We start from the raw sequence: 12,846 nt of genomic DNA, 5'->3' as shown, positions 1-12,846 counted from the left end.
GGCTGAATGGAATTTGGTGTATAACTTTACATCAGCTTAGCTTACAGCAGCCTGCTTTATGTCACCTTTCTATCTTCCTTTTTGCCTTTGGATAACAAGAGGCTGTCTCCATTCTGAAGAGAGAGATTTTTAGAAAATCGTGCGAGTTTTGGAAGGCCCTCCTAGCTGTGATGCTCGGAGCTATGTTAGGTAAGCGTTTATTCTGCTAAGTTTTATTTATTTTTTCCTGATCTTGTTTTCTTCTAAATGTCTCCTTCAGCCAATTAACATTTATGTAGGAAGACAGGAAGCTCCCTCGTACAGAGTCAGACCAGTATTGTCTATCCTTGGGGCAGAGGAGTTGTTTTTGTTGTTGTTGTTTTTTGTTTTAAGAGAACAGATTTACCTCAAGCTTCTCTTGTGATTTTTTTACCAACTCATCGCCGAAGGCACGGGCCATGAAGATGCCAGTGGCTTCCCTCTCACACTCGGCGTGCACCGCCAGCAACTCATTGACGGAGCCTGTGGGCAGGTTCAACCGCTGCCCCATCCGCTCTTCATAACAGGAAATGGCATCACACACGGCTGCTGCGTTCTCGATCTCTGCCAGGGCCAGCACGGCATTCTCCAAGCAGGGCAAATCCCCGCTGTTGATAGCATTGACGTAGGTCTTCACCAGGTTCTGAAGCACTGAAGAGGGAAGAGTTGGGCCAAGTCACCAAATCAGAAATGGCAGAACAGGGATGCCCATCCCACTTAACTTTTGTACACCGAGGAAATGTATCCCGAGTCAAACATCTTTCAAACGTTTGTACTATAACTGGGGACACATCATCACTGTTCTCATAAAAGAAAAGAAATAGATATTCTGCACAAAACAAGAGGCAGAGAAGACATGTTTTTAAAAGTAATGTTGTAGCCCTCATGCCTGTAGAAAATAACCTGAAATATGAAGGAAGCACTTGGGAATGCTTAAAAAGCAGAGATTACTATTCTCTGCCCTGCACCCACATCTCATTCCTAATTATTATTACCTCTCTATGCTACAGGACACGGGTGGCGCTGTGGGTTAAACCACAGATCCTAGAACTTGCAGATCAGAAGGTCCGAATCCCCACGATGGGGTGAGCTCCCATTGCTCAGTCCCTGCTCCTGCCAATCTAGCAGTTCGAAAGCACGTCAAAGTGCAAGTAGATAAATAGGTACCGCTCTGGCGGGAAGGTAAACAGTGTTTCCGTGTGCTGCTCTGGTTCGCCAGAAGCGGCTTAGTGATGCTGGCCACATGACCCGGAAGCTGTACACCAGCTCCCTTGGCCATTAAAGCGAGATGAGAGCCGCAACCCCAGAGTCGGTCACGACTGGACCTAATGGTCAGGGGTCCCTTTACCTTTACCTCTATGCTACATATGTATTATTGCCTTCCATACTTCTGGTTCTTGCCAAAACTGGAAGCAGCCCAATCCATAACTCATCGTCAGCACAGTGTGTATCCTGCAGCCGTGGGGCCACACTGTGATAAGTATGAAACAGCACAACTGGGCTCAGAACCCAGCTCAGAACCAATATTTTATTGAATACAAGAAATAAAACATCAACAAAACAAAGAACAAAGCCCCTATATTAGCAGCACCATGGGGAATTAACTCTGCAGAAATAGGCATGGAAGTGTTTGGGTCTATTAATTCTCAATAAATAAAAGGGGGAGGGGGTGAACAGGCTTTTTAGTAGCCAAATGTCATGGGTTCAAGTCCTTGCTTGCTGCAGAAGCATAATAAATGATGTAAGACTTTAAAACAATGCATACAATGTTGCTTTCTGCACAAATGACGCAACCAAATTTCTCTGAAAGTAGAATTTGGGTTCCATCACAGAATCGTTACTGTATTTTATTCTCTGTATATAGTTTTCAAAATAAATTCTAGCTAAATGATGTTCAGCAGGCAATCAAATGAGCAGCTTACATGCAATTCAGCCTGCACGTGAACAAAGAAATCGTCAAACTGCAGAGCAAGGACAAACTAAAGCATTTTCTACAGTCAGGTGGGTCACTATTGGTTTCTGATGTCACCTGATCCCTTCTTGGCTGGTAGCTGAGTAACACCATTCACCTCAAGCTGACAGCTTCCTTCACCCCCAAACTGCTCTGGAGGAAAAAGCCCCCCATCCATGGGGTTCCCAGACTGAGACTAGTTATTAGTATTATTAGAACGGCACTGGGTAAAACTAATTACTTTACTCAGAATGGTTCTCTACCCACCAACCCCAGCCTACAATCTTTTAAAAATGTTCCTTACTTATTCCTGTCACAACTTGGCCTCCCGGGACTGTCTTGGGTCGCGATGTCTCCCAGATGTGTTGGCAGAAACGGCCCACCGGCTCCAAGAAATCTTCCTCCAAATCCTCTTCTTCCAGTTCTTCCAGCCGAGACAACTTTTTCTTGTTAGCTGGACGGTCAAACGTGAAACATTTCCGCGAAGGAAAGAATCTCCGGATACACGACCTAGGCATGTTGCACCTCTGGATTTGCTCACTATTACCTGGGGGAGAAGTGAGAGTACACAAGACAATCTGCTACTATCGCCAAATTCCACAGAAAATGTGCCAACCATCTCCCTGGTGGAGCAAACTCACCTGGTTAACTGTAAACATTCAAGTCTCCATGCCAACTCGACTGACACCTGAGGTCCCAGGACTTGCTGTAAACAGAGTTAGAATATTGCTCTCTGTTTCAGCACTCCAATGTTATGGCCTTGCTCTGAGTACAGTGGTACCTCGGGTTAAGTACTTAATTCGTTCCGGAGGTCCATTCTTAGCCTGAAACTGTTCTTAACCTGAAGCACCAATTTAGCTAATGGGGCCTCCCGCTGCCACCGGAGCACGATTTCTGTTCTCATCCTGAAGCAAAGTTCTTAACCTGAGGTACTATTTCTGGGTTAGTGGAGTCTATAACCTGAAGCGTCTGTAACCTGAGGTACCACTGTATATGTATTTCCCTCTTCATAGCGCACTTACAGCTCGCATGTGTATATTTGAGATTAGCGGGTAAGACTCCTATGTCATAGGAGTTTCAGGGAGCCCAGTCCAACTGTACAAGCAACTAACCTGGTGGTATGAGGTTTTTCACAATTTTGTGGCTTTTAGCTTTTACAGTTTGGGTACTGACATTGTAATTGTTGTAGGGCGTTTGTAAACCTCCCTGGGAACACAACTGAGGATTAGCTTGAAGAGTTATTACTCATGCAGTCTGCAGCCAGAGACATGTGCCTCAGGACCCGGTGGGATGTATTTCTGTCTTGCTCCATGTAGCACAGAGGAAATCAGTTAAACCTCTTTAGCCCTCAGTGGCTATGTGACTGGATACATTCACCCACCTGAATATTAGGCCTTTTTGACTTAGATCATTTGTGTACCTCTCAACTAACGGTGTCCTCTCTCCATCTCAGACACTGCATTTTCTTTCTTGCAGTTACTGTACCTTTCTGCAGTCTCAATGCATTCTCCAGGTACCCGTCCTCAGTGACGGGGTGTCCATCTATCTCCAGCTGTAGTGTGAAATCCCGCACTGCCCAGATGAAGTCTGGGAAGAAACGGACAAATTCGGCAGAGTTCTCCTCCTCTTCATCTTCCCCGGAGGAAGCTTTGGCTTTAATCCTTTTTGTCAGCTCAGTGACGTAGCTGGGGAGTGCTAAGGAAAACAATTCCAGGGCTGGTTTGGGGCCTGTTTGAACCTGCAGTTGTGGGCTGGCCGGAAATGATGATACAGCTTTTGAGCAGAGAGATTTACACTACAGAAAGACCACATATAGTCGTACCTTGGAAGTCAAACGGAATCCGTCATGGAAGACTGTTCAACTTCCAAAACGTTCAGAAACCAAAGTGCAGCTTCTGATTGGCTGCAGGAAGCTCCTGCAGCCAATCGGAAGCCGTGCCAGACATTTGGCTTCCGAAAATTGTTCAAAAACCGAACATTCACTTCCGGTTTTCAATCGTCCGGGAACCGAAAAGCATGAGTTCCAAGTCATTCGGCAACCAAGATACAACTGTATTGCAACTGTAATTAAGGCAGGGTTTTGTGGCAAGGGGCTGACATCTCTCATTTTTACACCTTAAGGCCAATTCCTAATTTTATGCCTTCTGGAGTTCCTGCCTGCACCCCCTCCCATGGAGTGAAACCCCTAGGGGGACAACCTACAACTGCCTCCTCCTAGTTCCTCCAGGCCAAGTGTGCAAGGCCAGCTGGGATTTCTGATGCCCCAAAAGGATACTGCAGGTTCTCCAGCGCATTTTGATCAATGGTGCCTATGCTGTTGTACACCAGGGTGCTGCTGAGCAGAATGGCCAGGGCAAAGATCCACGAGTCATTCTGTGTGTTTCCCTGAAACAGAAATATAATATCAGTTACCACCGGGGGGGGGGGGTTCAGCCAGAACTCACCGGAACTCAGTTCTGGCACCTCTCTGGTAGGCGCCATTGCCATTAATACCAGGTCAACACACAACACAATTGCCTCATTACATAAATCATGTTCAGAATACCACAACACAAACGCCTCTGAGTGGCAACTTCTGCATTCCTATGGACTATTTCGGCTGAAAAAAACCTGAAAAACCTCCTGGAAACCTTGTCACTGAAGAAGCCCAATGGGCGAAACAAGGGTCTATCCTGAGAACTGGTCTTTCATCAGCTGCCTTATTGTTACTAAGTTTGTTACACTCTGAAGACATAGGACAATGCAGAAGGAAGATATCAGTATGTTGTTTCCCACAGGAACCGTACGTTGTAATCGTTGGACTTGACAATCTTTGGACTCGACTATCCTTAGATGTTATGACAATAAAACATATAGAAGGTTAATAGTAATATGATATGTTATTGCCACCAGGAACTGTGCTTTGCAATTTTTTGATATGACAATTATATATAATGTTATGTTACTTTACAGCTAGTTACTGTGTGTGTTGTGGTATTCTTAACACCAGGCCAGCATATTTTGCCACAAGGCTCTTTTGAAAGGGCTAGTCTTCCGCTGTCATCCCAGCTGCCATCTCCCCCAGCTCACCTTCTGCACATCACCCAACCCTTCTGTGTCCAGCAACAGCAGTGTGAGGTCAGGCCTGTGGGGGTGAGGGAGGCACCACATCCAGATGCCCTTCGTGAGCCCCTGCACCGTGGCACCCAAACAGAAACCTGAGGAAAGAGCGGGCAATGATTCAGAGAGAGAAAACAACAGGTGCCACGGCTTAAGGCGCAGGGCACTGGGAAATCCCACTGAACTCAATGAAACATTTGTCACATCCCCATCATAGCTTTAAAGCACACGAGTTCCACACACACCCCAAGAATAGTGGGAACTGTAGTTTGCTTGGGTGCTGAGAATAGTAGCTTAGCAAGTAGCGAAAGAAAACTTGTGCACAAAACAAAGAAGAACCTATGTAAGCTGTAAAGTGTCGAGCACATTAAACTTGGGACTAGGATGCGGAAGAACAGAGGTGGAATCCACACAGGGAGACATTGGGCTAGTTCAGGGGTCAGCAACCTTTTTAAGCCATGGGCCAGTCCACCGTCCCTCAGACCATGTGGTGGGCAGACTATATTTTGAAGGGGGGGAAATGAACGAATTCCTATGCCCCCAAAATAACCCAGAGATGCATTTTAAATAAAAGGACACGTTCTACTCATGTAAAAACACGCTGATTTCCGGACTGTCTGCAGGCCAGACTGGGAAGGAGATTGGGCTGTAGGCCTTAGCTTGCCTACCCTAGTTGCTGTCTCTCAGCTGAACCTATGTCTCAGGGTTGCTGTGAGCATAAAATGTATATGGGGAAAACTGAAGACCACCTGGAGCTCCTTGGAGGAAACGTGGGGTATATATATAAAAGGTAAAGGTACCCCTGCCCGTACGGGCCAGTCTTGACAGACTCTAGGGTTTTGCGCTCATCTCACTCTAGAGGCCGGGAGCCGGCGCCATCCGAAGACACTTCCGGGTCACGTGGCCAGCGTGACGAAGCTGCTCTGGCGAGCCGGCACCAGCGCAGCACACGGAAATGCCGTTTACCTTCCCGCTATAAAGCGGTACCTATTTATCTACTTGCACTTTAAGGGTGCTTTCGAACTGCTAGGTGGGCAGGAGCTGGGACCGAAAGACGGGAGCTCACCCCGTCACGGGAATTCGAACCGCCGACCATGCGATCGGCAAGTCCTAGGCGCTGAGGTTTTACCCACAGTGCCACCCACGTCCCATATATATATATATATATATAACCTTCCCTCCTGTGAATTCTGCTGAGTGGGGACCACAAACCTCTGACTCAGTCTTATCTCCCCTCTGGTTCTATATAAATATTAATTTACACCTCTTCCTCCATGCTTCTCCCCAGGCTAGGCAGAAAACCCAGGGGCTCCGATACCCTGTTCCAGAAACACCAGACTCCACTGCCTTGCTCCTCATGCAAAGCTGCTAGACTCCAGCCCTTCCCTTGAATAATGGGGATTATTCATGAAGCCAGTCACCTTTTCTCTTGCCGGCAAGCCTGTTCATGAGGTAGGACTTGCCAGTGCGGTACAACCCCGCAATGGCCACCACCACCACTGGCTGGCGGATCCTGGCAAGCACCTCTGCAGCCTCCCGGTTCACCACCAGCTTCCCATCCGGCATGTTCTCAATTAGGCAAACAGGAGCCGCCATGTGGACCTGCCCTGGGGCCATCGTGCAAGAGAAGATGGGTCTGCAAAAGGAAAACAGGAGCTCACAACACAGTGGAAACTCAAGTGTGTGTCTGCCTATTAGTGAGTCCGTGTTTCCCAAACTTGGGTCTCCGGCTCTTTTTGGACTACAGTTCCCATCATCCCTGACCACTGGTCCTGCTAGCTACGAATGATGAGAATTGTAGTCCAATTCAATTCAAGTTTGTCTCTGCCTGTGAACGTGTGAATGAGTGAAACCTGACTGGAAAAAGAGTTCAAGAAGGGCACAAATCACAATTCAGCTTCGCCTCACTGGGATCCCAGATATCTTCTGGCACCTGAAAGTTACCCAGTTGGACATTCTCAGGATAGTTGTGACAAGTCTACATCTGTCCTAGATGCTGTCATTTTTCTTTCATGCACACCTGGAAGTAGACTTTGTCCCTGCTGGCACCATTCCCCCCCAGCACCACACCTATGGCTTTCATTTTATCGGAACTGATGTGAAGCCGGCAGAACTGACCCCCTCCCCATTTAAGAATACATTCTGGCGTGCCAACATTTTAATTCCCACCCCTCCCATGCCTCTGTTGCAAGAGCCACGTATTTATACTATCGGAGTCTTTTGAAGCAAAAGTTCTAGCTGCACGCTGCAGGCACGAAAGCAAAAGTCTCCACTGCAAAGGTCAGTGCGGGGGGGGGGCACGGGACTTGCATGTTTGGTTAACCCTTTCCTTGCCAGCCACCTCCCCGCTGCTAGGATTCCCTTCCTTGCAGGTGTGTCAAAACTTGAATATTGGGGTGGCCCAGGTAAGCCCCACCCCGCATAATCGATCACATGACACGGTGCACACACCCCATTTGAATGACAATGCCCTTCAACTTGGGGTGGGGGTGAGGGCTCAAATATTTTATTGGGGGAGCAAAAACCCCTCGGCCCCTCCGAATTGGCTCCTACACTCCCTCGGCTGCTTTTGCTCCTGGCTAAGATTCCCGCGCCGTGTTTACCTTGTAAAAAGAAAGGAGCGCTAGGGGGGTTAACAACAACAGCGACATCGCGAAGCTGCCGTTTCTTACTTTTTGGTGTTGTTTTCTTTTTTGCAGGGACGGGCCTCGGGAGGATGGGTCTTGACCGGACTCGATTGTTGCGGGTTCTCTCTTGCAGACGAGCTGGCAGGCCGGCAGGAAGAGGGAGAGAGCCTTGCTCGGAGTTCCCAGCGGAGACGGCGGGAGGGGACGGCAGGAGAAGCTCAAGCCTCGCCTTCGGGGTAAGAGCAAGAACTCGGGAATTGCAAGACGCTTTTGTGGCTCGAAAGCTCTTGCAGCGCCCCAGCTGCTCTTCCAGGAAATGGGAGGTCGTCGCGACCAATCAGCCTCCTTTATTGCCCTGGCGAGGCTTCAAGATATGCGAGGACCGAAAGCGAAAGTGCCCGGGCTGCGCACCTCTTTCTCTGAAAGGCGCGCGATTCTGGGAAACGAGCAAACAGAAAGGCAGGTGCAATTAACCAAGGGGGTGGGTGGGAATCCTTCCAGTAGCACCGTAGAGATCGGCTAAGTTTGTTATTGGTATGAGCTTTCGTGTCCATGCACACTTCTTCAGATACACTGAAACAGAAGTCACCTGACCCTTATATATAGTGAGAGGGTGGGGAGGGGTATTACTCAGAAGGGTGGTAGAAATGGGTGATTGCCTGATAGGTGTGGTTAACGACTGCAATTGGTCTTACAGGAAAAAGCAAGGGGTGAGATGGCTAAAAATAGCTTTATCATGCATAATGAGATAAGAATCCAATGTCTCTATTCATACCAGGTATCTCCATGGTTTTAAGTTTGGTGAAGGTAAAGGAACTCCTGACCATTAGGTCCAGTCGTGGCCGACTCTGGGGATGCGGCACTCATCTTGCTTTATTAGTCGAGGGAGCCGGCGTACAGCTTCTGGGTCATGTGGCCAGCATGACTAAGCCGCTTCTGGCGAACCAGAGCAGCGCATGGAAACGCCGTTTACCTTCCCGCTGGAGCGGTATCTATTTATCTATTATTATTTTATATATATAATAATATTTATTAGTTTTCCAACAGATTGAACACAACACTACAAAAAACCAAAAAAGAAAAACCATACAATAATGCAATACAATATGAAAAAAACACTGCAAAACACTAGCATACAACTAACAAAACAAAACAAAAACCATTTAAAACACAGTCCAATTTCAATATTTTATCCTTCTTTCACTAATTTCCACGACCTCCTCACACCTCCCTTTTTGTATTCCACTTCTATTAATTGTTTCAGCAATTCCTTTCCATCTTCCTCTATTTTCTATCCTATAATTGTCTTAACACATTCTAACCTTATTTTTCCCTTTAATGCTCTAATAATCTATTTATACTTAATTCCTTATAACATTTCTACTAAGGCCATATACTGTAACTTCATTCCAACATTTTTCTAACATTCATTAATTTTACAGTATTTCTGTAAATAATCTTTAAACTTTTTCCAGTCTTCTTCCACCGACTCTTCTCCCTGGTCTCGGATTCTGCCAGTCATTTCCGCCAATTCCATGTAGTCCATCAACTTCATCTGCCATTCTTCCCTGGTGGGTAAATCTTGTGTCTTCCAATATTTCGCGATGAGTATTCTTGCTGCTGTTGTTGCATATATTAAAAAAGTTCTATCCTTCTTTAACACCAATTGGCCAACCATGCCCAGGAGAAAGGCCTCTGGTTTCTTCAGGAAGGTATATTTAAATACCTTCTTCATTTCATTATAAATCATCTCCCAGAATGCCTTAATCCTTGGGCATGTCCACCAAAGGTGAAAGAATGTACCTTCAGTCTCATTACATTTCCAACATTTATTATCGGGCAAATGGTAGATTTTTTTGAAGCTTAACTTGAAGGTGTCATGTACCACCTATAAATCATTTTCATTAAATTTTGTCTTAAGGCATTACATGCCGTAAATTTCATACCTGTGGTCCATAACTGTTCCCAGTCAGCCATCATTATGTTATGTCCAACATCTTGTGCCCATTTAATCATAGCTGATTTCACCGTTTCATCCTGAGTGTTCCATTTCAACAGCAAGTTATACATTCTTGACAAATTCTTAGTTTTTGGATCTAACAATTCTGTTTCCAATTTTGATTTTTCCACCTGGAAACCAACATTTTTGTCCAATTTGTATGCCTACATTATTTGATAGTAATGGAGCCAATCTCGCACTTTGTTTTTCAATTTTTCAAAGCTCTGCAATTTTATTCTCTCTCCATCTTGTTCCAGAATTTCCCAATATTTTGGCCATTTGGACTCCATATTGAGTTTTTTTCTGTGCCTTTGCTTCCATTGGTGACAACCATCTTGGGGGTTTTTTCCCTAACAAATCTTTATATCTTATCCAAACATTAAACAATGCTTTTCTAACAATATGATTTTTAAATGCTTTATGTGCTTTTACCTTATCATACCACAAATATGCATGCCATCTGAATACATTGTTAAAACCTTCTAAGTCCAACACTTCAGTATTTTCAAGAAGCAGCCATTCTCTCAGCCAACAAAAAGCAGCTGAATCATAATAAAGTTTAAGGTCTGGCAGGGCAAATCCACCTCTTTCTTTAGCATCCGTTAATATCTTAAATTTTATTCGAGGCTTCTTGCCCTGCCAAACAAATCTAGAAATATCCTTCTGCCACTTCTTGAAACAATCCATCTTATCCAAAATTTGCAATGTTTGGAACAAAAATAACATCCTTGGCAGCACATTCATCTTTATCACAGCAATTCGGCCTATCAATGATAATTTCAAATTTGTCCATACTTCTAAGTCCTTTTTCACTTCAGTCCAACATTTTTCATAATTACCGTATTTTTCGCACCATAGGACGCACTTTTTCCCTCCTAAAAAGCAAGGGAAAATGTGTGTGCGTCCTATGGAGCGAATGCAGGCTTTCGCTGAAGCCTGGAGAGTGAGAGGGGTCGGTGCGCACCGACCCCTCTCGCTCTCCAGGCTTCAGGAAGCTATCCGCTAGCCGTGGGAGACCCAGCTCTCCCACGGCTAGCGGAGCGCTGCATTAATCCCGAAGCTTGGGGCGTGCGGAGCTCAGCGCGCCCCAAGCTTCTGGGTGCCGGCAAGGTCTCCGCTAGCCGTCTAGCGGAGACCTTGCCAGCACCCAGAAGTTGGGGCGCGCTGAGCTCCGCACGCCCCAAGCTTCGGGATTAGCGCTCCGCTAGCTGTGTCTAGGCTGCGGATAGCAGCCTGCTTCCCGGAGCGTCGGGCGCCCTGAAAGCAGAGCGCCCGGTGCTTCGGGAACACATCCGCAGCCTAGGCAGCCCTGCGGGAGGTCCCGCAGGGATGTCTAGGCTGCGGATAGCAGCCTGCTTCCCGGAGTGTCGGGCACCCTGAAAGCAGAGCGCCCAGCGCTTCGGGAACACATCCGCAGCGTGGGGACCCTTGCAGGAGTTCCCCGCAGGGCTCCCCACGCTGCAGATAGCAGCCTGCCGCCCGGCGCGAGGGGCACCCTGAAGCAGAGCGCCCCTCGTGCCAGGCATGCATCCGCAGCGTGGGGAGCCCTGCAGGAGTTCCCCGCAGGGCTCCCCAAGCTGCGGATAGCAGCCTGCCGCCCGGCGGGTGGGGCCCGCTGAAGCAGAGCGCCCCGCGCGCCAGGCAGACATCAGGCAAGCCCCACAAGCTCGGGGGACAGCAGGGAGGCGCAGCGCCACTATCCCGCTGTTCCTCGACCTGGTTCGGTTTCCCTGACCTGCTTTTGGGGGGGAAATAAAGGGAATTTTTTTTCCCTTTATTTCCCCCCAAAAAAGCTAGGTGCGTCCTATGGTCCGGTGCGTCCAATCGTGCGAAAAATACGGTATCCTTGAATAAGTTCACATTTTTAGCAGTCATGTTAACCCCTAAGTATTTCACTTTTTTAACCAATGTTAGTCCTGTCTCCTCCTGAAACTTCTCTCTCTCATTCATAGTTAAATTTTTCTCTAGAACCTTGGTTTTCATCTTATTCAACTTAAAACCTGCAACCTGTCCAAATTCATGAATCAGTTCCAATACCCTTTTAATACTAGGTTCTGGCTCCTGCAAGGTCAATACTAAATCATCAGCAAATGCTTTCAATTTATACTGTTTAGCTCCCACATGTATACCTTTAACCTCTTGGTCCTTTCTAATCATATTTAGCAAAACCTCTAGGACCGATATAAAAAGCAATGGAGATATTGGGCAACCTTGTCATGTCCCTTTTTCAATCTTAAACTCTTCTCTCATCACATTATTCACAATTAATTTTGCCTTTTGTTCTGAATAAATTGCACCTATACCATTTTCAAAACCTACCCCCATCCCCTGTAAATTCTTCTTCATAAAACAACAAGAAATATTGTCAAAGGCTTTCCTATTTATCTACTCGTACCTATTTATCTACTTGCACTTTGATGTGCTTTCAAACTGCTAGGTTGGCAGGAGCTGGGACCGAGCAACGGGAGCTCACTCCGTCGCGGGGATTCGAACCGGCGACCTTCTGATCGGCAAGTCCTAGGCTCTGTGGTTTAACCCACAGCGCCACCTGCAACGCAATTCAGCAACTTATCTTTCCAGTCTCTTTCTGAAATTCTTTTGTAATAAGACAGCTACTTTGAGATCTTGTATAGAATGTCCTCGAAGATTGAAGTGTTCTCCTACTGGTTTCTCTGTCTTGTGATTCCTGATACAGTGGTACCTCGGGTTAAGAACTTAATTCGCTCTGGAGGTCCGTTCTTAACCTGAAATTGTTCTTTACCTGAAGCACCACTTTAGCTAATGGGGCCTCCCACTGCTGCCGTGCCGCCACTGCTCAATTTCTGTTCTCATCCTGAAGCAAAGTTCTTAACCTGAGGCACTATTTCTGGGTTAGTGGTGTCTGTAACCTAAAGCGTCTGTAACCTGAGGTACCACTGTATCAGATTTATGTCCCGTTTATCCTCTGGCGTAGGGTTTGGCCTATTTATCCAATATAGAGAGCTGAAGAGCACTATCGGCATTTGATGGCATACACAATGTTAGAAGATGAGCAATTAAATAGTCCTGAGATGGTATGTTTGATGTTGTTGGGGCCAGTAATGGTGTTGTCCGGGTGTATGTGACAGCAAAGTTGGCATCTGGGTTTATTGCAGGCTCTGGTACCAGTGTCC

The 12,846-nt window shown here is 46.7% G+C and overlaps 2 protein-coding genes across 4 annotated transcripts in view; one reads left to right on the top strand and one right to left on the bottom strand.

Moving 5' to 3' along the window:
• LOC309537715 (guanylate-binding protein 1-like) overlaps positions 1–12,846 on the bottom strand; it is a 70,535-nt gene that overhangs the window by 4,285 nt on the left and 53,404 nt on the right. For 2 of the 3 annotated variants that reach the window (XM_082232669.1, XM_082232668.1), the window contains 6 exons: positions 6,490–6,704; positions 5,039–5,166; positions 4,245–4,354; positions 3,455–3,654; positions 2,274–2,516; positions 386–669 (listed from right to left, as the gene is read on the bottom strand). In XM_082232669.1, the coding sequence (XP_082088795.1) occupies positions 386–669; positions 2,274–2,516; positions 3,455–3,654; positions 4,245–4,354; positions 5,039–5,166; positions 6,490–6,685 (1,161 nt within the window). In that variant the 5' untranslated portion in view covers positions 6,686–6,704. Of the gene's footprint in view, positions 1–385; positions 670–2,273; positions 2,517–3,454; positions 3,655–4,244; positions 4,355–5,038; positions 5,167–6,489; positions 6,705–7,740; positions 7,879–12,846 lie in introns of those variants that run through there. The other variant, XM_082232667.1, reaches the window with a different exon arrangement.
• Positions 7,913–12,846, top strand: part of LOC309537714 (guanylate-binding protein 1-like) — a 39,569-nt gene continuing 34,635 nt past the window's right edge. Inside the window, exon 1 of the mRNA XM_082232666.1 lies at positions 7,913–7,931. The gene's annotated coding sequence lies outside the window, so the exon portion shown is untranslated. The remainder of the gene's footprint in view (positions 7,932–12,846) is intronic.

The sequence above is a fragment of the Podarcis vaucheri genome (genome assembly GCF_965113315.1).
Source record: "Podarcis vaucheri genome assembly, chromosome: 7".
Classification (NCBI taxonomy): domain Eukaryota; kingdom Metazoa; phylum Chordata; class Lepidosauria; order Squamata; family Lacertidae; genus Podarcis; species Podarcis vaucheri.
The sequence above is the reverse complement of the archived record's forward strand: the minus strand, read 5'-3'. Positions and strand labels throughout refer to the sequence as shown.